Source organism: Empidonax traillii, unplaced genomic scaffold (genome assembly GCF_003031625.1).
Source record: "Empidonax traillii isolate 1590-97213 ecotype Southwest subspecies unplaced genomic scaffold, ASM303162v1 scaffold19:size3308961, whole genome shotgun sequence".
NCBI lineage: Eukaryota > Metazoa > Chordata > Aves > Passeriformes > Tyrannidae > Empidonax > Empidonax traillii.
Genome location: NW_020955212.1, coordinates 1,849,978 through 1,876,227, shown reverse-complemented (window position 1 = coordinate 1,876,227; position 26,250 = coordinate 1,849,978). Strand labels below are relative to the sequence as shown.

Sequence of the window (26,250 nt, the reverse complement as noted above, 5' to 3'; positions counted from 1 at the left end):
CCTGTATGAACAACTGCTTCAAGTCTTTGTGCAGTATTGTTGGATCAAGGGTTGGACTTGATGATCTCGGAGGTCTCTTCCAAACCAGTTAATTCTATGATTCTATGATTGTTCTGTTCCAAGCAGCAATAAAAATCCCACCAATAAACAAGGCAGCTATCTGAAATCAGCGCTTCACTTTCCTCTGTTATCTAAAGTGGGGTTTGCATTTAGAAGTTTAATTTCATCCAGTCATCCTCAAGAGGGTGCAAAGCAGCAGAATGCATGTAATTAGCCAAGGAATATTCTAGTTGGAAAGTACTTTAAGACTATCCAGAGAAACAACTGGAGTTAGGAGTACCTATTACCAAACTTTGTGAGAATCAGTAAGTAAATGGGGAAAAAAACCAGAAAACACCTAAATGGGGCTGGGAGGGGGGAGCTGGAAGAAGGACACACACACTAAAATTAGGGGAAATCTGTTTTTCTTGCCCAAAATAAAGATTTATACATACATGAGACAGAATCACATAATATGCTGAGTTGGAAGGGACCCGCAAGGATCACTGAGTCCAATCGAGACAATCCATCATGTCTAGCTTGTGAAAAAAAGCTTTTACATACTAATATTTGTAATTCTCTTTACGCACATTAGCAGTTATCAAAACTGCTGCTGAGCAAACAGCTGCATCATCACACAGTTTTAAATGTTCCCCAAAATTACACCAGCCATGCTAGGAATCTTATTGCCTACTCTTTTCTGTATCACAAACCCCCACTAACATTGTAAGCAATACAGAAATATTTGACCTTGCACAAAAACATGTCACTTTTTTGCTTGACACTTTCTGTAATAAGTTCCAAAAGATCTGACAGGTTTGGCAAGCACATCAAAAATTGCCTAGTGCCTTGCATCAACTCATCTTTCACAAAGTACTTTTAAAATACAGAATGAAATAAACAGCTTAGAAGGTGGCCTAACATACCAAAAATACAACTCTCCAACAAGCTGCATAATTCTGGAAGCCTGAAAAGCTGAACCAAAGGCTCTACAACGTAGATTAAACTCACTAAGAAAATGTAAGCATCCACAGACCTATTTGAAGCAAAGTAATCACAAAGAAGGCAGCTGCTCAGAGCGCTAATGAGTCCAACAGTGACTGACAGTACTATACATTATTCTTTCAATAGTCTCTGCTTTAAGTAGGGACATGCACACACACACAGAAAACACATTGCCAGGACAGTAATATATGAAGACAGATCAATAATGAAGTCAGATTTGATCAAGGGCAGTGTTTTATCAGGATTTCTCTCTGCTACTTGCCACATTCTGCAGGAGACGTCGTGTATTGAAAAGAGATGATGTGACCTTTGCTTGGTCTTTCTGCTACCTGCTATCACAACATCCACAAGTGAATCAAATATATCCATTTGGCAGCCTGTTTATCACAAAATATAATGAGAGACAAGAGCAAATTCAATCACCTAATACAATGCCTCAACAACACACACTGGGAGCCTGCAATTGCTGGTTTTGTATCAGCATTACCACACAACAGCATTTAAAGAAAATCACATCCCACTGAATTTGTGTGAGTCAGACAGGTCTAAATCACAATTTTATCTCCGAATACTATCATCTATAATCCAAATTCCCTACAATTTGCAGCTACTTAATTTCGGCAATCCCAAACATAAACACCCCCGAAAAAGGCTGCTGAAGAAAAAAACATGTATTCAATTGAAATATCCCCACAACCCTCTCCTTCACCTTCACCAGCTAGTGTCTGCCCTCTGAACGACACTATTAGAAAGTCATGAAATGTATGAAGGAAAGAGTAAACCCTCACACAGTCACCCAACCTGTGTCTAATACACAATATCTTCTGCTGGCGCCATTCTAACCTTTATTATCATTTCTCTCTTATGTGAGGGAAATGAATCAAACGCCTATTAGCAGAGGCAGAGTTGATTTCTCTCACTTTTGCCTTCCAACTCTTCCTCTTTCTTCTGCAACAACTTGAATTTCTCACTGGCAAGGATTAACCCAGCACTACTGTTACTCGATATTATATCCCATCTAGGGAAGGCACCTTCATACATCAAACATCTGTAGATTTTTAGAGCTCCCTTTTGCTGCCAAGAATTACCGACCGTATACAAAAAAGCACTCAGCTATGAGACAACCAATATGACCCTGAGTTTTTATGCCTGATGTTAGTTAGGATTCCACCTAGAGATAAAATACTTCCAGAGACTGAAATATTAATGAAACAAATGACAAAGGCACAGAGAGTGATCCTGGACAAAACGCTGAAGTTGAGAAGGGGACAATCACTTGATGGCAAACCAAGAGATGGCCTAACACCTCCAGGCACGAGTATCAGGCAAACTGTTCAGGTAATCAGACCACAAAACAGACTGCAAAGAGACTGCAAACAGAAGTAGCTCAAATTACAAGGCTAGTCTACCTTCAATTAGAGCAGCTGTAGAGTAGTTCAGCTACTTTCAAGTACTGCTTTTTGCTCAATTTAACAGTGAGAGTAAGGAAATTAAGAGTATCATTCAAGTCACATCTTAACTCAATTACACAGACAAACGGAGTCTGTTATCTCAGCCCAAAAGTATTCGGCCTGCATGTCTCCCAAGTTAAAAGCCAGGGAAATTATCTACGCAGGTGAACCCTAATGAATCTGTTCCTCAGAGGTGAATATGGTCACATATTCAGCAATAACAGCCTTTAGTGGTAAGTCAGAAAACTTCAGGGAGCTGACCTGCATATAAACAAGAGTAAATGTCAATGCAAGCAAATGGGTCATTGGAGTTCTTTCCAATTCATTTTTACTGCTTACTGGAAACCACGGCTGCTTTAAGACACACTGCAAAAAGCCCTAAGTCACAGGGAAGACATGCAACTGTATTGTAAATTCTATTCTAACAACTGTACTATTTTGTATACAGTAATTATTGAATAAAAATGCTGAATCACTGAACTATCTTCACTGTTACTTGTCTCTTTTTTATTTTTTATTACTGAACATGAAACATAAAAGATTAGATTGGATTCATAAACCCCTTAATAGAAAGATGTCACCAACCTAAAAGTTTTCAATAGAAAGATGTTGCTAAAAATTAATTAGAACAGTCACATGTCATGGTTTATTGAGATAGAACATCAGTTTTATTACAACCACTCTGCCGCCAACAAGAGAGAGACAATTTGCAGAGGAAATGGAGGCATGAAGGAGTAGACAAGCAGAACAGTTTGGCAACAGCATGTGCCAAAGGTTTTCATTAAATCTACCTAAAACTGAATAAACAGAAATTTGAAAAATGATTTGACACTACAGTCTAAAAAGCACACATGCAGAACAAAACACTCCCCTGCACTGGATTGTATGTGCATTAGTCTAATTATTGGATTAGTGAAGACTGAGGGTTTTTTCTACTTCTCACCAACTTCAGAGATATTTCATTCTATTTAAGTTACTGATATGAGATTCTAAAGAACACAGCATTCCCCTGGAAATTAAAACCCTTCAAAAATTGTACTTAATCTGATTTACATTTTTTACATTTTATGTATTTCCATGGATGAAGACTTAGAAAATCAGCACAGACATCCTCTTTTCAGTGTTTGTAATCTATGTGAACAATTCCATTTCAAAACTACTTTACTGAAGAAAATATATAAAGTAGCTTTGGTATTTCTCAATATATACAATTCTTTTATGATCAGTTAACTAAAATGAATGGGAAAAGAAGGTTAAGCATAAGGTATAAACCTAGTTCTGCTGAACTAGTCTTCCCTTACTTGGTGTCAAGTCAGACCTACTGCTCTGTCATCTTTCATTTCTTTGTTCCCATCACTGGCCAGTAGCAGTACACAGCACCTGGTCCCTGTACAGCCAATACAATAATTGGAGTTAGCTAAAGAATAACACAGCCAGCTCAGTCTTTGGATAGAAGAGGAACTTTGTGGAGTCATCGATACAGCAGGAAAGAAATCCAACTCCTCCACAACTACATGTGTCACATAGAAACCACTGGCCAGTATTTTCAGCTGTAGGTCTGTGCTGGATACGCATGATCCCAGGCCGTAACTTCACTCAGGCTGACGAAGGAGCAACAGGTCTCATGCTGCGGGCTGAACCTGAGAGCTGAAAAGCTCCCGGCTCATGTACAAGGGAGTGAAGGTGCCTCAGAAAAAGTATTTCAGAAGGGGGTTTCAAAACCCAAAAATGCAAGGTGACCAAAGCACAGAACAAGGTAACAGCTAAAATGAAGACATCTGTCTTGTTTACACTACCATGAGCAGCCAACTACTTCACTCCATAAATATTACCATCAGGATGGATCCAACTGGAGCTCTCCCTGAACTGCAGCTGGACTGCATGCCAGATGACTCTCCCCTTGAGCAGGGATGCCTCCCAAAGTTTGAGATTCCTTATCTGAGACCAAGAGATCCTTCCTTACCCTAAGCAGAGAGATCCCTTACCTCTGACAGATCCTTGGCAACAAACTGATAGCATGTTGAATTAATACTAATGAAATATTGCTAATCCACATAGCTGCTTATTACAAACACTGTATATTAGACATAAACTATTGTCCAAGTCTGAGACTAAGACTGGATCCAGCCACACATACTGTCCATAAGGAATTAAGAAAGCAAAGGGGTCCACTCTGAACCTTGTGACTTAACACAAGGGTCCTCTTTACTCTATCTCCAGTCCATATGTGAATCATTCTAAATTGATTTCAATTTTCCTGTGCATGATTCTTCCATTCAGTAATTAATAAGGTGAACCTTGCCATCAAGCTTATTCAACCTTGTTAAACCATTGCTAAACGTTTTTTTAATTCCATTAAATTTACTGAACTGTCAATTTATTATTATACCTCAATAAAACATACTTTGCACCACTTAACACCAGCAGTCCCACCGAGTTAGTTTCCATAATGCACTCACATTTTAAAATTACAAAACTCTTTTTTCTATATTACGTTGTGTATGTTTCTGTCAAATCCCCTGTTGTAACTCACTGAATTACTGAGAAGAGTCATACTGGCTGATCAGCTGGCAAGTAGATACTTTCAAATAAAATTTGACGTCATTCTTAATACAAAAACAATCAGTCTGCTCTACAAAAAGACATAAACCCCACCGGATCACTGACATTCACTGGCAACTTTTTAAAAGCTTAACATAATTTCTGCTGTCATTGTTATAGTCAGAATTACACTGGTTACAAAAACAATTTGGAAATTGCTCATCTAATCTACCCTCTCACACAAATCAAATTAACTCCTTTGCCATAACTGAAATTATGAACTTTTGAGCTATGAACAGCTACGAAACAACAACTTCAAAAGAGAAGTTTAAATTCTTCACTTTTGCAATAAACTGGTACATGGGTATTGAAGAAACCATGCCAATAATGAAACGTTATAGCAAAACCAATTTCTTTTAATCATGCTGACAATGTCTCTGCTTATCAATGGCATAAAACAGAATCACCTGCCTGTAAAAGATAACACTACGGCACAATGAACTAAATCAACGAGAGAAATAAAACAACTTCAGATTTTTACAGATTCTCTCGAGTCAGGTTTGTGCTCTCCTCTTTAAGGTAAAGGTAAAACTAGCATTAAATATACTATAGCAAAGCAGCAGGCATTTTTCCACATGCCAGGAAGCAACATCAAGTTGTGAAATATCTATTAAACTTGAAATGTAATAGTTCTAGCAACAGCTGGGACCCCAAATCTTATTTTTAGTGCAAGGACATCTAGGCTACATTACAAACATCCTCATCAACCTCCAAATTCATAATAATGCAATGTTACAGGGAGATTTGGAAGAAGGAAATACCAAGTTATTATAGCTTAACCATTTCCTCAACCAGCAGTTATAAGCAGTATGTTTTCCTTCAGATATCAGAAGTCTGCAGCTTTAAAAAATCAGAAGCAAGCAAAATTACTCTACACATTAAATTCGCTTCAGTAATGACTTAGAATTTATTTTAATGCCTTTTTTGTTAGTGCAGTTGAAAGAGTTCTCCCATCTAGATTTTCTCCCAGTCTCCAGTTATGTTTTAAAAAAAAAAATAATGGTGGGGTAAGTACTTTTCTATTTCTCCACTTGTTTGTAGTTTTCTTTTGGTTTATTCTCAAATGTTATCAACTGTTTGTAAATAGTCTTAATAGATGCTGTTACTTAGCTGATTGTTTCTCTTATCTGGCACCACAAATAGACAACATATGATTCCATTTCTTTCCATTCCCTCTCCCCCCCCCCCAGCAAAATAATTCCTCTCACTCATTGTATCTGAGACACCCAAATTACAATCAGAAATACTCAAGCAAAGAAACAGGAGGAAGGGAAAAATCCAAAAAGAAATGTTAGTGCCAACTGCAAACTGAAACTAAGGAGAGATGAACTTTTTTCAACAGCCATTTCAAAAACCTTTCTATTTCTCAAAAGAAAACATTGTAAAAGAAATATTACTCAGTCACTTTAGGGAGCACAAACTGTTAAGTCCTGTTTTCTAATACAGAGTTGACATTTGAAGGTTACTCCTGCTCTGCAGTGTTCTCTGGTACCCTGCTACCTGCCTTCACCACACTCCTCAGCACTCACACTGCAGCATTGGACAAGGCACCCTTCTCTGCTTTTTGTTTGATTTCGAGCAGTGCCAAGCAGACGGTATGATAAAGGAACAGGGGAAAAGAAACAAAAATAAAAAAGGCATAACCCACTTGGAGGAAAGTCCTTAATAACACAGTAAACCACCAGTATTTTAAGAATTACCCTAGACTCCTCTAGTAAACCCCATGCTTGCTGTTAGAACTGCAGCAGCCAGCTTGCCTACTGTGCCGTCCCTGGAAGAATGACAGAGCAGGAAACGATGCACAAGAAGAATTTCAGGAAGAAATTCAGTAGCAGAGGTTTCAAGAAACAGAACTTTTTTCCTGTGAAGGGAACAATATAAGATGGTCATTTTTTACTTCAGCAGTATAAAACATGCCACAACTTAACTAAACCTCTGAACCCACTGCTGGCAAATGCACACAGAAAGAAGGTGGGAAGAGGTGGCATAAACCAACTCCCAAGTATAAAATACTCTTTAAAACAGAAGAGACCCACCACAATAAGTTCGAGCACCTAAGAGAAGACAATGCAACCAACAAGCCAAAAACATAAGCACAGAACAAGTCAAGATGATAAATAAGTAAATTGCCAGAGCAGAGATACAGTAGTTTTCGCATTCCCAGAAAAAAGTTAGTTTCATAATTTTATTATTTTTCTTTTTAAAAACATTGTATGTTATTGGAATTCCAATAATTAAATCCAGTTGAGGGAATTATTTAATGGAAGTTAAAACTCAACATGAGTAGAGTAGGTATTTTCAGTCTCTCAGACATCTGTTCCTGATGTCCTGACACCATCTCAAGGAAAAAAATCTGTGAGAAACTGCACTGTATTTTTTCCTATACCACCTGCTTTCTCTATCACTACTGACAGTTCCACTAAGCTTTCCAGCTCCCTCAGTCGAGACACCTATTCCACACCACTTGTGCTCAATCTGCTCAAGCATCACTTCTGAAAAACCAATTTTTAAGCTCAAGGGGAATAAAACCCGCAGAAGGCTTCATGTCATTAACCTCCTCTCCAGAACCTGAGGTTACTGCTCATCTACCTCTAATTTTTAGCACTTGTAACATTTTCATATCTGATCTCCTTGTTTTCAAATGGTCTCCAGTTCATCTACTACAGAACTATCCCCCCCTACACTTTCTGTTACAGTATCAAAAGTAAGATCAAATAAACAGTAAAGAGAGAGATCCTTAGAACATGCAAAGGACAACAGGTATGATTTATCCAATCCTACTGAAAAGCTTCATATCCAACTGCCAACCTGTTTGTTCAGAGCAAGAAGGAGCAAGATTATATCTTGCAGCTGCTCAGCCCTTCTCCTCAAGGCTTCAAGTCTTCCATTTAAAAACCAGCACAGAGAAAAGATAAGAACCTAAGATATGAGCACCTGTAAGCAGCTACAGCCTGCTTAGAAAGTCTAGCTATTTCCTGCAGCTCATCCCTCAACTCTGGGATTCCCATCAGAACCCCTGTGCCCAAGGAGCAGCCACCTAAGCCTCCTACCAGCTTTTACAGCTCTGATCCCTCTACAAAAGGTCAGTGCACAAGGAGACACTTCCAATACTTTTCCCACACTGACATGAAAACAGTCTGCTACAGGAAGCCCCGAGCTCCCAGTCTGAATGATCTGCCAGCCTTCAGTCCACAGCACAGCAAAAATACAAGCATCCATCACAGGATTTCTTTTGATCAACAACATTTAAACTATTGAATGAAGTAAGCTATGCCATGCCCACAGCCCTTGGTCCAGGGGCTGTGAACCACTTCACTATAGCTCAGCAACTATCACCAGTCTGAGTCTACGGGGGCAGATGAACCCCAGGCCACGTAGAGCTGAGCACACCAAAGCTGGGCTTGGGCAGCTGTCACAAACCACCACAGAAAAATGTTCTTGAGTGGCATCACCTGTCTGCACCCTGTAAGCAGCACAGGGCACACAAGGACACGCAGGTTGGAAAAGCACTGGATTACCGGAAAGCTGCAGAATGAAACCAGCAATTTGAACCTCTGAGCCCCTGGCAAGGACAGAGCAGCTGAACAAGGCTGTCACAACCCACAGGTTATCAATTGCTCACTGCAACTGATTCTCACATTTGTACTCTCATCTGAGAGCTCTGCTTTAAGATACTGGATGTTCTCACAACTCCTTACGACTATTAAGTCTACATTAGTATCTTAATTAGAAAAGTAGGAAAATGAGTACCAGTGTTTTTCCCAGCTTAATTACATTTTCACTAGGGTTTTTACTATCAAAATATAACAACTGGGAGGAAAACTAGCAGTCCTGCTAGCAAGTTATTTAATGACAGAAGAAAGCCAAGGAATTAGAGGTTTCTGGTACTCCAGCCTCTGATTATATTTTTCTCACCCAGAAGCAAAGAGACCCAGCCAGACAGAACTACTCCCAGATCAAGTGCCCCACCTTTCACTTCTTGGAAAAACTACCAACTTTTCCCTAACCAGTGCAATCTGGGACTTGGAAGGAGAAGAGGATATTCTGAAATAAGCCTCAATAGCATGTTTAGATTAAAGTGCCCTCCCAGAAGAGTGAGAGAAAAGAAGGAAAGGAAAAGCAGTCTCCAGATACCTTGCACTATATATCACCCTGATGACGAATTTGCTTGGCCCACTAAACTACATTTCTTACTGGGTGTGAAAAAATTGCAGACGTACTGTATGAAGCGTGGTAAGCATTAAATAAAATGTATATATAGACTTCACTGGACAGGAATGGGATCAATTATAACTGTAGTTTTTACAAACAGAATACCGAACTACAGAAAGGCCCTGGGACATCCAAAACATCTTGAACAAAACAAACAGAACAGTTAATGGTAACAGAGAGGCGGAAATGGAATGGAAGTACAGAATGGTGAATTTCAAATAAATTCACTGAATTTCACAGTGATCTACAACAGGAAGTAACTGTATTAATGAAGATTATAATACTACATAAGAATCTTGTTTTTACTCAGGACTGGCAAGTATAAGTAGTTTGTATTATCATTATATGTTTAAAAAATGGCAGAAAAAGTTTCAAGTATATTCAAAACTACTCCTAGTTTATTTTTAGATCAACCAGACTTCAGGTTGACATCTTTTCAGTATTCAGAAGCTACTTTGTTTAAGCCAACTTTTTAAGAACACGAACCTATCAAAGAAAGGTACTGACTGTACTGTATAACAATAATGCAATCCAACAAGATTCAAAGCAAAACCACATCCTATTGATGGATATTATTGCATAAATTTTCAATTAGCTGCCTTGAGTCAGCAAAGTTTTATAGAGGTTGTGTCACAGTTCACCGATTTCTTTGCCAGACCTTCACAGTTCATCCTTGTTTTGCAATGCCCTGTCCTCAGCAAGAATCATTGCCAGGAGCCAGAAACTTCACCAATACTTTCTAGTCCACAGCTAAAACCATCAAGACATAAGAGACCTCAAGAAATAATAACTTTCCTGTAAACTGAAAAAGTAATGTTTAGATTTGAAAACTGTCTTGTAATCAAAGTCACCTGCAGACCTCAGTTTTACACCAAGAAAAGCAAAACAATATATATTTAAATTGGTGACGACTTAATGATGTGCTGTTAAGAGGTCCAGCACCTCTTCCTCTAACCTCACTAGTGTTCAGCATCACATCTGATGCTTGTTCAAATTTTGTGAAGTACCCAAGGTATTTTCAGATGAAAAATAAAACCTTTTTTAAAAGACAGTTTTAAGAAAACACTATCACCATAAATACAGTATTAAAAGTTTAAAAGATAGAACAGTTGTGCAACAACCCCGTTTAAATATTTTATTCTTACTGAGTAAGGCATTACAATACTGCAATACTGACAAGGATGCAAACTCATGGATGCAAGCTTTTTTGGTTTTTCCTATTATTATGGTGTGTTCAAAGTATTAGAAACATTTCTAACAAAACAGACAAGCTAAACAGTTTGAAACAACTTTTCATCTGAACTGTGCTTTGTCTTCCTCAGTCTAGGTAATCAGAGTTATAAACAAATACAAAGCTTCTGTATTCAAGAATCTGGCTTTCTGATACCTGCCTCATGTTCATCTAGCAATTTCTGGCTTGTGGACATAACTACACTCCTCATATAATTCATGTGCAAGAAACTCATAATAACAAGAGCTGATTAACACTGTGAAAGGAAAACAAAAACTTTAAAGGTGATTTCCATGTAGAAAAAGATATTTACATGATGCCAGGAGCCAGCAGTCCTCAAACCAATTAATTCTTCATTTCTCCCTCATTCCACATTGTACTTCTTATATAATTCACTGAGGGTATATTCCTATAGCTGTCCTAGACACAAAGTATTCTGATATATTCTAAGTGAATACATGAACTGCCAGATACTTTCTAGCAGGCAAATGCTTTCTAAACACAGCTGTTTGGATAGTAATTTTTGTGCAAATTGAGAGAATAAAACATCTGTTTTTAAACTTGTTCTGTGTTTTTACTGCAGTGCCTACAGCAGCTGTTATTTTCACTTTCAAAATGCAGATAATTTATCATCTAGGTTCTCAAAATTGAAACACATGAATGTTGGCATTTCTCCGAACTGCAAGTTTAATTTAAAATATTATTTCACTGACGGAACCTGTTCAACAAGTAACATTCACTCCACTCATATATAAAGGGCTGAGAACTCACCTATGTTATGCTAATGCCATTTTTTGTGAGCTGCATATATTTTAAATACATACATAAATACAGAAGGCGGGGGGAACCAGAAGGCAAGTTAAGGTCTTGCTTTGGAAATTTTTTAAGTTCTCAATGTTATATCTTCTTTTCTGCTTGCTCTTCCTAATATTTGAATTTTTTTTTCTTTTTATCCATAGTCTGAAGTGTTCCAGGTTAGGAAGAACAAACATCCAATGCAGTATTTTCTTTACACATCACATGGATGAAAATACAATATACAAAGTAAGGATCTTGACAGCAAGATCAGCACACTGGTTCATTTCCAGCTCTTCTCCACTCCAGCTAGTTTTGCAGAAACCAGACCTCTCTTGCATGCTGCGTCATCTTAGGATAGTTAGAACTTTCCAGCCCTCTGTGACGATACTTAACAATAGTTTTTCCCTTGCCTTTACTCTTAGGACTATAAATTCATTGACTGAAATGAGAAGTTTAAGTTTCTATGTTTGGTCTTTATCCTGACAGCTGATATGCAGCCATCTTTACAACCAAGTATCTTGTCAACACTCTTTCTTAGAAACACATGTATTGAGTCCACAGAATCCATTGGTTTCATCAATATGTTCTGAGATATGCAGTGCATTAGCTGTGATCCTTCTGAAAAAAAGAGTATTTAGACTTGTGAGAAACAAGTACTTCTACAGACCTTTATGCATTAGGTTGCTGCTTTACATATGTATTTCTAAAAATACTGTTCTACAAAAATCCAGATCACTGTTCTAATCAAAAATGAAGAAACAATACTTATAACCTTCAATAAGAAAACAGTTTCATCATCACAAATGCTTGAATTCCCACATAAAGAATATTGTGTTTACGAGGGCAAAGGTAAGTCTGGTATGTTAACAGATATCCAGGTGGACACTGTCAGTAGCTTCCTCTGGCTGCAATTCACATCAGTCCTCTATTTGCCTGAAATAAGCTCTGCTATGGAAGGCAGCGAAGGGAAGAAAGAAAAACCAGAAAAATTCTCACTGTGCCACACGTTCCACAATTTAGAAAATAATAATTTTTTCACTACTTCACATATGCCATTGTTAATGACACTATTCATCTCACTTGGATTTTCAAGACATAATTCTGAATTCACATTATAAAATTTTCAGATTTTTTTTTTTTAAAAAGAGGTAAAGGTCTTGCTTTGTGCTGTCTTCAGTATCTACTTCCTTCTCTCATCTGTTTCTTCTCTTTCATAGAATCATAGAATAGAATCACAGAATGGTCAAGGGCAGGGATACTTTTCAGTAGACCAGGTTGCTCAGAGCACCCTCTAACTTTGGAATACTTCCAGGGTTGGGGCATCCACAGCTTCTTTGGGCAACCAGTTCCAGTGCTCCACCACTCTTACAATAAAAAATATTTTCCTAACGTTTAATCTAAACCTACCCTCTTTTAGTTTGAAGCCATTCCCCCTTGTTCTGTCACTTAAACGCGTTTTATCTCCATAAGTCCTCCTCCAGAGACTTTTAACTCCTTCTCTAAATCTCTCCAACCATCCAATATCTTTTTCTGCTCACCTTGTTCTATTGCCAAACTACTATTTCCTCGTACTGGCATAATAAAAATAGGATGAAGTTTGATACACAAACCCAACAGTGTAGTGGGTTTCTGTGGTTTTGGTAGCGGGGCCAGGGGTTCAGGGGTTGCTTCTGTTTCGAGCTGTTAGAAGCTTTCCCTGTCCCATGGAGCCAATGCCAGCCAGGACAAACTTCCTGCTGCTGGCCAAGGCCAAGCCAATCAGGAGTAATAGTAACGCCTCTGTGATAACATATGTAAGAACAGAAGATTGTGGCACAGAAGAGATTCCAGCCAGGGAAGAGCAGAGTGAGAACATGGGAACAACTATGTAGACACCAGAGTCAGTGCAGAAGGAGGGGCAGGAGGTGCTCCAGGCGCTGGAGCTGAGGCTCTGCAGCCCGTGGTGCAGACCATGGTGGGGCAGCTGTGCCCCTGCAGCCCATGGAGGAACACTGGGGTGCAGAGACCCCCCTGCAGCCTATGGAGGAGCCCATGCTGGAGAAGGTGCCCAAAGGAAGCTGTGACCCTGTGGGAGGCCCAAGACGGAGTAGGGCCCTGCTAGAGACCTGCAGCCCCTGGAGAGGGAAGCCCATGCTGGAGCAGGTTTTTCCCAGGTAGGACTTGTGGCCCCTATGAGGGACCCACATCAGTACAGCTCATTCATGAAGGGCTGCACCCCGTGGAGAAGTGACCCACGGGACAGCAGTTTGGGAAGAACTGTTGCCCATGGGATGGACTCACACCGGAGAGGTCTGTGAAGGAATGTCTCCCATGGGAGCGACCCCATGGGAGCAGGGGAAGGACTCTTCTCCTTGAGCAGTGGCAGAAACAACACCTGACCGTAACCCTCATTCCGTGCCCCCCTGCACCGCTAATGGGGAAAAGGGAGAACACAAAAGGAAGGAGGAGTGGGGGGAAGGTGTATTCCTCCATCATTCCCAGATAGCTCTCCAGAAGATAACTCCCCCAGTATAACAAGCCATTAGCGTAAAAGCCATTGTTCATATTGGTATGTTCCCAAAACTTAGCAAAGTAAAGTGATACGCACAGCAAATTCCATGTCCCGCACAGGAGCTTGCTATTCAATAGCTACTATTACTATAGCATGCAACATACACATACAACTGCCTTTATCTCGCCCCACACTGGGCACCAAAAAGGATTAGGATAAGGTGCAAAAGAGTTTACTCTCTGCTTCCCATGAGCAGCATGGTCAGCCACTTTGGAGAAGCAGGGCTTCATCACGCATGACGGTTTCTCAGCAGGCAGTCACTGTCTCCAATGGCCGTGCTACCTTACGCTTTGCTTTTGCACGTGCAGGCTTCCACTTTACTTTTCGCTTTAAATAAACTGCCTTATCCCAACCCACAAGTTCGTTTTTCCACCTTACTCTCTCCCCTGTCCAGCTGGGAAGGAGAGTGATAGAGCGGCTGTGTGGGCACCTGGCGAACAGCCAAGGTCAACCCACCACAAACAGTCACAAAACAAAGCCCACCAAGCACGTAAGATAAAATACAGGTGAAAAGCAGAGAGGACAAGAGAGGACAAAGCCCACACTACACTTTACAGAGTGGAAGGCAAACCTTTTGGGGAAAAAAAAAGGGGGGAGGGGGGAGAGAAATTGCTTTATTCCATTTTCAAGAGCAGGAGATTGTGCCACTGCAAAATGTCAAATACTTGCAGCAATGAACAACACATTTTGCTTCTCCACTGTGCTGGTTTGGGCTGGGATAGAGTTAATTTGCCTACAGTTTGGAATCTTCATTATCAAGTTCGTTGTCTTCCACCATGACAAAAGCAGTGCAGAGAAACTTGACACAGCTCCAAATTATGGCAATAGACAAGAAATTGGTTGTTCCCCGTCTTCTTCCCTTTTCCTTTTTATTTTTTTTTTTATTTCATAAATTCAAGCACAAAAATAGCAGAATACCTGGTCTTGCTTGCATTTGCTTAAACTACTCTCCTTTTACAAGGAAGATTTTCTTCATATTTCAAAGCTAGAAAAAAAACATACACCCCTTCTCCTAGTGAGGTTAAACATACTAATGTTACTGCAGTGCACAGATCTTCCCAGAGTTGTGTGTGTCCCTTACATAAAAGCATTATCTTCTCTCAATAAAAGATGTATCAGCCAACATAGCTGTAAGTGGGTGCGGTTCACAATTCTGTATATAAGATAAACACTGAAGCTTTATCAACACAAAATCCCAACTTACATTTATGTCATTCTTTAAAATAAACTGTTGAATGACTTAGACAAGTTGTCCCATCACAATTCTTAACTGTGCTCCAAGTCCATTCTCGAGCAAACCAAATAATCATTGACTTGTTTTATAAAAGAGTATTGTGAACATGATTAAAGGAAGCTGTGTAAGGCACAGCTCCTAATACTGCAACAGACAACTCTAAAAGGCTGTGCAGTTGAAAAAAAGCGATTTCCTAGGTCACTGAGAAATATGTACTTGATATATGATCTTGCAGTAGTAATTTATTCAGAACAAAAGAAAAAAAAATAATTTAGGAATTTCAACTTACAAACATCCAACTGATCACCTAAGATCTTCTCAGTCAAGCACCTTAACACACCTGCAAACCCTGTAAAACACTTGTGATACCCAACAGCAACCACATTTAGCCTACAGAAGGGTCCTGAAACAAGCACCAAGCAATTAATACTACATATCAGAGTAGCTCTGTCTTTTATTTTGAAGACTCATAGTCCAAACTTCAAACTGTAATTTTATCAGGAAGATACCCCTTACAAAATTGTTAGGTTTTCCCAAGTATTTAGTAAATGATACAAAAAGGTTAAGGTTGGTCAATACTTTTTCACAGAATCATAGAATATTAAGAGGTTGGAATGGACCCTAAAGATCATTTAATCCCAACACCCTCTGCCATAGGCAGGGACACCTCCCACCAGACCAGGTTGCTCAAGGTCTCATCCAACCTGGCTTTCATCCCAAAAGGGATGAAACTACACATTAAATGCATTGAAAAACAGTTAAAAGATGGTGCTAGCCTCCAAACATAACTAAATAAGGTTATTTGAGTGAATGTATTTCTAACAGGGTTCCTTGGCAATCAGTTCTTGACTTGGGAGTTCTTAGCAATGACCTAGATGAAGGGGAAAAAAAAAAATTCATCAGCAAACATCATGCTTTCCAATACTGTCAAACCATACATCTAGTGACAAAAGTCGTAACTACAAGATAGAGGATTCACATGAAAAAGCACTGACTCATAAAAACTCAGTCAAGAAATTCTACTGATTATTTTATCCAAGTATTTCTTCAAACTAATAATAACTTTCTTCAACTATATTTTAAAATAATTATTTGTTTACAGAAGACAATAAACTACTATTTTTACCCCCTCATAAAACAGGGCCTGCACACACCATGAGAAAGCCTAAGAAGGATCACTGGGAATATGCAAAAACATCTTAACCATGAGGAGAACATACTGCAGGGAGACAGCTCCCACAGCAATCCTTTCCAACACCTTCCCAGGGAAAAAAAAAAAAAAAAAAAAAAAAACACTAGTGTAGTGTTACCCTTCATTTTGACACTTCTGGCACTCATTGTGGTAGTAATACACCATATGTTACTAACTGGATCAAGAAATATAATGGGTACCAGGAGAAAATGGAATGACAAGCACCTGGATGTTGCAGCTTAAGTAAGTAGGAAATAACAAGGGTGTGGATATGGAGAAGCCTGTCTGGAGAACCCAAGCAGCACCAGGGAACGTGAGATCTCAGTGTTGTTCACTGTCGTGTGTAACCAGACTAACAGTTAAGCTTAAGAAGCAAAGTTAACAGCCTAGTTTTTAAAAAAATAACTGATTGAGACCTAAAAAACTAAAGGTCTTTTACTTTTTAAGCAGGGAATAAATATTGATTTGAAGGAAACAGGATGTCTTACCCCTGTATTTGACCCCCAGTGCAACCACAGCTGAAATTGTACACGTTTCTGGTGCCCACATGTGAACAAAAACTTTGAAACCCAAATAATAATTAGGATTATCATAAATTATTAAAATTACTGGGAGAGCTAACTTGCATCAAGAAAATTCCATTGGTCTTGATACTCCAAACACAGACAAGAGATAACCACATAGCCTGCCCACAAAGACAGCAAAGAGGTTAATTTTTATAAGAGGTATCTTCAGTCCAGCACAATGAGATTCAGTGAAGAGTTAATGGCTGATACACACTAAGTAAAAGCAGCATTTTTTTAAGCAGTGATTAACTCTGGGCAAACTGTTGCCATAGCTAGAGTAAAGAATCCTGTCACCAGAAGATAAACTCTCAGATCAATATCCAAATATAAATCTAGACAGAAGACAAACTATGGCAAATTCTATGGCCTGTGATGCACAACTGAGTAGTGGAGCATCTACATTCTTCTACTTTAAATTACCTACTAATTAAATGCCATCTTGGAAAGTGAAGTGCAGCAGCATTTAGAGAACATTTACTGAATCATTTTTATATGCAACAGTTAAATACTAAACAAACTTTGTCTCCCTGCATGAGGTTCCAAAAAGCAAGCAAACATCTCCGTAAGAAAACCACAGAAGCCTATATGACCTAAAGCATAATGCCAACATCCTTGAAAATAAGGTTGTATAAGTGCATTGGGACTACGGAAATAAACTCCGCATTTTTTGATGAATCACATTCACTACTTTTTGTTTCACCGTTCATTATAATACACATTTAATAAATATAGTTGTGCATTAAAAAACTATATTATGGCAATTTTTAGCAACCTTTTCATTTAGAGGGTTCAGCCTTCTAAATATATCATAAAGAACAAAGTAAGAGTATTAGGAGAAGCTAAGGCAAAAATACATTCTTTTTACTAAACAATTGCTTTTAAGTGACTGGGGAAAACTTTTGAATACTTATATACTTATGAGATGACTCCAGGCACACTACTTAGCTTAGCAACTTACTGTCACTTCTCCTGCATGAACAAAATCCATATTCATAAACTGGTGGGACTTTTTAAATAAGCCAGGAAGTGCATGTGTGCTCCCTCTAACCACATTTATCACTGCCTTGCTAAGCACGGAAATCATCATCCAAAAAGCTAGCAGCAAAATGAGTCAGTAATAACAAAACCTAGATAAGGGCAAGTGCCTGTTTCAGTGTCAGTGCCAACTGCTACTTCTTTTCACTGTCTGAGAGCTAAGTGTGACATCTGGGTGAAAGGAAGACCACACTCTATTTTGACTGTCACTTCATTCCCTCTGGTACAAGACTGCTGCTCAGCTCTGGAATGCACTTGCAAATCCCAAATATAATGCCTGAGTGAAAATGCACAAGTCTCATCTGTCTTAAACAGATTTTTTCCCACATTATTAACAAGCATCTTAAGCATTAAAAGAGTTTATCCTCTCATAGGCATAAGCAGCCCTGACACCTTTTGATACAAGCAGCTGAGGAATGAAGAACTTGGGTTATCTGCCTGGGGACAAGAGAAATGTCCATGGCAGTTCTCCAACCAGAGTCACACCTCGACAGTGCAAATCAACTCCTTAACCACAAGACCATCCTCTTCCATTTCAGCCTGAGGTTCAAAGTTGTCTTCTTCCAAATGTTACTTGCAAGCATCACCGGAGGGCAGAGAATGATGGATTTCTCAGCCTTCCTCTACCGTTGTTAGAATTTCTTCTCTGAATTCTCTGTTTGAATTGCCTTCTCCATTCTCCCAAAAGAGCTGGTTTAGAGGCAACACCAAAAGCCATTCAAACTATATCGACCAGTTGGTCACTAAACCAATTAGGTTTAATCAACCACTAACTAAACAAAGAAAAAATACTTCTTAACTGAAATTTTCCTACAAAGAAATTAGGGACATAGATTTAAAAGGATTGATTTATTTATTTTTACTTTTTGTTGGTTTTCCTTTTTTTTTTTTACGTGAGCATTAATGATACTTAAGGGAGAAACATTTCAATAGCAAAAAGTAAAGGAAGAGGAAAAAAAGAAAGCTAACATTTGAATGTGATTATTTACAGAATTTACTACTAACTTACTTTTTTACATTTTAAATGCCAAGTTTATTTAAAATTAATGACATACATCTTAATTTCAGTAATGTAAGATATGCAAGTGCTGCGTGTTCAGCACAGGAAATATCACTTGCTCAAGAGAATTAAAATAAGTTTGGTTTAAGTAGTTTTCTTCCTTTTCACCTTGTCTGCTACTACAAACAGAACTTACAAGTGAAGGGAAAACACAGTTTCTAGTAAAATCTATTCTGCAAGTAAAATCTTTAATAGAATGTTAGTGCAATATTACAAAAATCCCTTGAAAATTTAAGGCTTCCACAATTCCTAATGAATTATAAACAAAGTTCCAAAACCTTAGGAGCAGATTTCCAGCAACAGAAGGAACAGAGAGGGTTGCATCTCCAGCTCCTTAAAACAGAGTCCTTCCCTTCACAAATAAAACCTGGAAGGTTAAAACCTGTATAGATATGCCACAGAATCACACTAAGATGAAAAGATAAGCAAGGGAAGGGTTGATGTTAATCTGATTCTAGGAAGAGCAGAAAAAATTCCCTTTTCAGCAAGTTTCACAAACATTAAGTAAGTGCATGGCTATTCTTCTCAGATACTGTCTACTGGTAGAATCCTGACAGTGTGGTTTATTCTTATATTAAAAAACAGTTTATTTCTCCAGGTCAGACTCCGCTTCCAGCAGCTATATTAGTATACCTATACAACTGTAGTCATATAGTTTGTTTAGTAACCATCTACTCATTTTTTCTTCACCAGAAAAAGGTCCCAATTTATTGCTAGAGCTGATACCACTGAAGAATTGGCAAATATTAGAAGTGCTAACTACCCTAAAACTCCACAAGCAGATGTGTCTAATTCAGAAGGAACTGTGTTTGAAGATACCTTCATCGATTCTCTTTCTAAGAGATCACAATCTTTTTCTCCAAGATACATATAAAAAGTTTAAAAAATGAAAGTTGCACACAGATTTTTGCGTTACAGCACAATACAGTGTTGACATATTTTGCCGACATACTTAGAAAACCCTCCCGGAACAGCTACAGTCAAGAGCAGCACAACCTCTGGGAGCCAACAAAGTCAGCCCCTAAAGTCTGCTGGCTCTTCTGGTGGTATCCTATCTGCTGCTCAGGACACTGGGAATAAATTGCAAGGGTCTTTCTGTGGTGGCAGCACTCAGATTGCAAATGTTCTCTGCAACTACACAAGGAAAGAAATTACACCATAGCACTGCAAAGCCAAATAAAGACCCTGAGAGCAAAAAATTCCAGAATTGCCTCAAATGTACACTTTTTGTTGACATACAGGGAATGCAGTTAAGACCCAAAAGAAGTCTGGTAGTGCTCAGGAATAAGAATTACATCAAGCATGATTCACACGGGCTGGTAACACCGTGTATTTCTCAACTGAGAGGGGAAACAGGAAGAGGGCAAAGAAATGTTTTAGAAAACACCTGGGCTACAGAACAACCTACACAGAGCAGCTCAGTTCAGAAAAGCAACAACATCCATCAGCTAGAGATCCATTTATTGTTGTTACAAACCCAAATTTAAGTCCCAGCTCAAATTCAGGTGATCCAGGGCTTTATATATTCTTGCAGGACAAAGTCCTAGAAGTGTAAGTACTAAAAACATTTCCAAGGAAAAAGCAGAGAGCAGGAGGCAGACCACACGAGAATTTTCAACTACCTTGGGCAAATAGGAGTTTTAAACTTTTTACAACATTTTACCAATCTGTTAAAAAAAAACAGGATAATAATGTCACAGGCAATAAGCGTTTAAGAAATATCAAATTAATTAATAAAAAATAGGTTTTATGTGATATGATATGATGCTACAAAGACATATTTGTTCATCAAACTCACACAACTCCCATTTAAAATACAAGCTACTACCCCCCCATACACATATAACAAGTAAATCCCAATAGAAATTATTCATAATAGTGCTTCAATTGAGAACACAATTATTTGTAATTTCATAGTAAAGACAACCAGATGCCCCAGTGTCTCAGACCAGACACAAGTGTTCTTATGTCAAAGTGTCTGTTTTAGCTTAAGCTCTACTCTCCATATCCACACACGAAAAAATTCACAGAAAGTTAGACTTTAGTAGAGATGCTCTACTAAATGCTCATCTAAATTTTGTGTGATGCAGATACCTGCATCACACAACAAACTCCCTCAAAACAACCAAAACACCCTGGAGTTTCATTCTGCTTGTCATAAAGGTGAGGAATCACCTCACTGATTTCCAGATCAGGTTGTTTCTTACCTGCTAGAAGTGAACAAATAGATTTCTCTAGTAACAAACAACAAACTCTCAGAAATTCTTAAAACAAGAAGTAAAGAACCTATCTAGATTGACTGGATTTGAGGTGTCCAGTTACTTCAGTTAGTGCTTATAAATGAGGTATTATGCTTCAGTAATCATACTCAGTTGCCTCATCCAAAATCAGACTACCTTGCATATGCCTGCTAAAGGAAGACTTATTTCAAAGTGATACTTCTTTATTATAATTCAAATTACAGTAATTTCTTCAGATTGCAGAGGCTACTCTGCACACTAAGTGTTGGATAACCTAGGCAGACCTTTCAACTTCAATACCACATGGCATGAGCCAACATTAAATACATTTAAATTATTTAGGCTAATGGATAAAAAGCTTTAAAGAAGAACATTCCGAATCCCTGATAAATGAACTCTGTCAGTTTTTGCTTTATTTTTCCATTTTATTTATATTCACGCCATCTGGCTGTATTGATCATGCAGTTAAACAATCTTGTCTTTTTTCAGATGAAGTAAATTCAAAACTAATTTGTATGTTCATTCAGTAACACATATGCTCTTGAGTGATTCGCAGGTGTCAGCTATGAAGTCACTGACTGACTCTTGTAGACTGAGCTCCGATTTATAGAAAACACATTCCGGAACAACTATCCAGGAGGCCAAACAGACAACCATGCCCAAGCCCATGGATCTCTACTCGTTTACTGGACTTTATATAATATGACTAATTTCTGCAAGCCTCAAGTTTCAACTGATCTGTTTAGAACTTGTATCAGATTCCACACCCCAAACCACAGATACACACACCAAGAGAATGGAGTAAGTGAACAAACTAAAAAAGGTACTTATGCTAAAAGTTCTATATCATCATAAACCACTTGCTCAAAAGGCCAGATTTATAGGAAATGAAATTGGCAATTGACAAAGCATGATAAAGCAACATTAAAAAAGACTGCTAAAAATAAACAGCTGTTAATTTCCAAGTGCTATGGTAGAACTGCTTAAGTGACAATTATCTTTTTTCCATATTTTCAGATAAAATTTAATGGACATACACAGATCTTAACATGCTATTTCCAACTGCCAGCCTTATCAAAGATTCAGTCTGTTCCTAAATACAACCAACAGGCAGCTCTAGACCCAAAGCTTTATAAACAATTACCTTTATTTTGTAATTTCACCAGATTTTGACCCTTAAAGTCACACATAGTAAAATGAACTATTGTTTCTACAAGAAGAGACAGAGGTGTCAAGGAAAAAAAAAGGGGGAGGCGGGGCTTTTAATTTTTAGTCATGGATTTTAGCCCACCATTTTAGGCATCAAAATGTGGTTTTTTTCTTTTTTAAAACAAAACTAAAGAACTGATAAACCAACGAACAGATAAAAGTGTAAAGCAGAACTGCAGTAACCAAATGACAGTAAAAGGCCTTCTCTATGTCTACATCTATTCTGCAGTCTAGTTTTATGTGTATCTAATTCGTACTATATTCATTATCATTTATAGCTGGCACACCTATGCATGGCCTCCAGTGTTTGGAATTAGACCAGCTCCTGAAACTCTTCAGGAAGTACTGCTACAGTTCCTACCACTGATTGAGCCGCACATGAGTCACCATCACAACATCGCGGGCATTTGTGCAACTCTGTCACTCATAAATATTTTAAAATTACTATCAGAATATCAAGGTCCCAGCCATTCCCATGTTCTTACTGCTTGTGATCACCTAATGTCAGCAACAGCAGGTTTGGGGCGGGGTGGGGTGGTTGTTGGTTTGCTTTTTAAAGGTTTGTGCAATGGTTTATAACTAGTTCTGTACACGTTCTCTCTAAAGCATCTTCTTCTCTTCAAAACGACCACTGTGATGCCTTATATTGAAAGTCAAGTTTTAGATACTCATCTTCATCCATCCCCTAAGAGGACAAAGTTGAATAACAAAAAGTAAAATACTAATACGAAATCTTATGTCTTGCTTTCAACAGATCCCCGTACAGCATTATTCACTCCACAGTCTGGCTTCAACTCCGTAAAAAATTTTGCCCTACAACTAGACCAGAACCAGACCTCCTTCGGGACTTCCACAGATGCACGTCAGCCTGTCCACACCCAACAAATTGCAGGACCTGGGCCTGTCACCGTATCAGCATAAATTAGGACTTGTCAAACAAGTAGGACATAGCAACAGAAGACATTTTATGAGCATAAAGGTAACTGTTTCCACTGTCCCACCCCACAGGGAAAGAAAATAATAGTAATAATCACAAGCATGCCATCTTCCCCTCTTTATTTTGGGAGGCTCTCAGCCGGCTTTTCATTCTTTAGGCATCCAAGATAACTTCACGGAAGACAGAGACTAACGTGATAGAGAAAGGAGCTTAGAAGCAGGACCCTGTCAGGCAGGGACAGCAGCATGTGCCGCGTCAGCCCTCCCCTGCCCCCGCCCGCACCTGCGGCGGCCGCGCCGGGGGCACCGCTGCGACCCCGCACCGGGCCGCCTCCCCGCCCATTCCTACGCCAAACTTGGCTGGGGAAATAAACAAGTGAAACAAAAGGAAGGAGAGTGGGCACGGAGGGGAAAAGAGCCTGGCCCGGGGCCGCGGCGGCCGAGGAGGGGTCGGGTCGGGCGGCAGCGCCGGTTACCCGGGCACCATCTTGGGGGCGGCCGGGGGTGAGTGAGGACGCGGCCCCGCAGCGCCGCCGGGGGCCGGCCCGGCGCTTTACCTGCTCTGCCAGCCCTGCAGGAGGTTGGTGTATTTGCTGAGCGTCCCTTCCAGCACCGGCTCCCGCCGCCTGCTGCCGCCGCCGCCGGGCGCCTGCGCGCCCCCCGGGCTGGCCGCCGCCGAGCCGGGGCTGCTGCCGCCGCCGCCGGCCCCCCCGCCTCCATCCAGCCTCCCCGCGGCCGCCGCCCGGCCCGGGAGCCCGCGGCTGGCGGAGGAGGACGAGGGGGACGAGCCCGCCGACGTGGGGCGGCTGCTGCTGCGGCTGCTGCTGTTGCTGCCGCCGCCCTCGCTCGCCGCCGCTTTCTCCATGGAGCCCCGCGGCGCAGGCTGCCCGCCCGCTCCGGCCGCGGCTGCCGCCCGTGCCCGGCAAAGCCCTGACTCACAGGCGGCGCGGAGAGGGGCGGCGCCCGGGGGAGAAGGGGCCGGGCCGCGCCGGGCGAGGGAACCGCCGCGCCGCCTCCTCGCCGGGCGGTGCGGGGAGTTGGGCGGCGGTCGGTGCCCCGCGGCTCCGCGGGGTCCCGCCCGCCGCCCCCCGGAGCGCCCCGCCCGCCCGGACCGGAGGCAGGGCGCTGCTGCGGCGCCGGGGGCCGCGCAGGGGCGGGGGCCGCACACGCGGAGGCACAGGGCGAACGGGGAGAGGCACAGCACGCACGCCGACTGCATGGTGCCCGCGGCCGGCACACGCCGTGCGACGCGGAGGGGCGACCCCGGAGGACACGGTGCCCGGGTGCGGGGCGGGCATGCAGACCCGCGGCGTGGCAGGCGCAGAGCACACACCGACACCGCCTCCGGCCCCGGCACCGCGCCCCCCGTGACGCGCCCGCCACATGACACGCACTCACCCGTGGAGCGGCGGGATGAGCGCCGGGACACCGCCGGGGAGCGGGGTGCAGGGGCCATAAAGCGTGTGACTGACTGATACTCACAAAAGCTGTGCCCATCGGAGCACAAAGCGGAGCGCACGAGGTGGGGGGGCTTGGTACGCGCGGGTGCACATCACTGCCCCTCACCGTGGAGCGTGACACCAGGGAGGTGGCTGTCCGTGCTGCAGTACACCAGCAGTACGGCTGTGTCTGCACACATGAGCTAGGTGGTACGCCCAGCAGTCAGGAACACAGTATTCTTGCTCAACCCACAGCGGATAATGTGTATCAACAGACCATATATAATCCATCCAGACTTTGCAAAACAAACATTATTGTAAAGCCACATTTCCTGAAAACTGAGGATTTAACCTCAAGATCACCATTAAAAAGCTAAGCAGGTCCTTGTACAGTCGACTTTGTACAAAGCTATGGGGTTACATACCCTCAAATCACTTCTATGGCTGTCCTTGCTGCATCCATTTCAAGTGCCTCCGTTACGCTACAACGTGTATCTTCAGACCACATCAGAGATGTAAGTATTCTTCTTGACTTTTTATAACTGGAGAATGAAACATAGAGCAGACTCAGAGAGTCTATGAAAAGTATAAATTTATCTCCTGTGCTTTAACCCTGTGGGAAGTTTAGCAGTCCCGTGCAGTAGAGACTTGTTGAGTGTAGTATCGTGTGTGCCCTGTGTGATCACCTCAGAAGATAGTCAAACCATCTGAATCCACGCACAGATGTCTACATTCCCTATAAAAATCAGCATGGAGTGGTGGGATCCTAACTTAGATTCTCCCAGTTTTCTCTCTGGAAAATCCCACCATATGTGTTGTGGTTGGGTAGCTGAAGTGTTGGGCAATCTGATCCTGAATTTTGGGTGGTTAAACTTCTCACGTCGTAGCTAAATACTGAGGCACCGTGGTCTAGAAACTTGAATTTTGATATTTCATTGGTGGAACATTCAATGCACATCTCTTGCAGTACAGACAAAGACTAAGAACTCAGTTAATTTTTAAAACAAAATATTTTAGAGTAAATGTTTTCTCAAATCAGAGCTGTTGATCGCAATGTTCATGTAAAATTACCCAATCATTGTTACTAGGTAAAGAAACCTTCTTACCACAACCTGAAAATCCTCATTCTTAGGCTCAGCTCTTCTTCTGATGACCACACTGTTCAGAAGACACTGGATGAACAAGGCATGTTCCTTCAGGAAGCTCAGATCCTGCTCGCTCGAGATGAGGACAAGATGCCTTCATTTGTCCTCATAATGTTACAATGCCAGCCCAAAACTGTGGAAACAATATGCTTTAATGAGGTAACTATGTCACCACATCAGCTGCTGCAGCACATTACCTATGTGTGTTCTACATTATAGGTGATGAATGTAATATTTTCTGCCTTCCACAGAATCTGTTGGAAGATAATTCTGTCGAGAAAAGAAGCCACCTGACACACGGATGGA

The 26,250-nt window shown here is 40.7% G+C and overlaps 1 protein-coding gene across 1 annotated transcript in view; it reads right to left on the bottom strand.

The window, feature by feature from the left end:
* OSBPL10 (oxysterol binding protein like 10) overlaps positions 1 to 24,883 on the bottom strand; it is a 111,718-nt gene extending 86,835 nt beyond the window's left edge. The window contains exon 1 of the mRNA XM_027897723.1: positions 23,918 to 24,883. Coding sequence (XP_027753524.1) covers positions 23,918 to 24,816 — 899 coding nt within the window. The 5' untranslated portion in view covers positions 24,817 to 24,883. The remainder of the gene's footprint in view (positions 1 to 23,917) is intronic.
* Between the last annotated feature and the right edge of the window lie 1,367 nt (positions 24,884 to 26,250).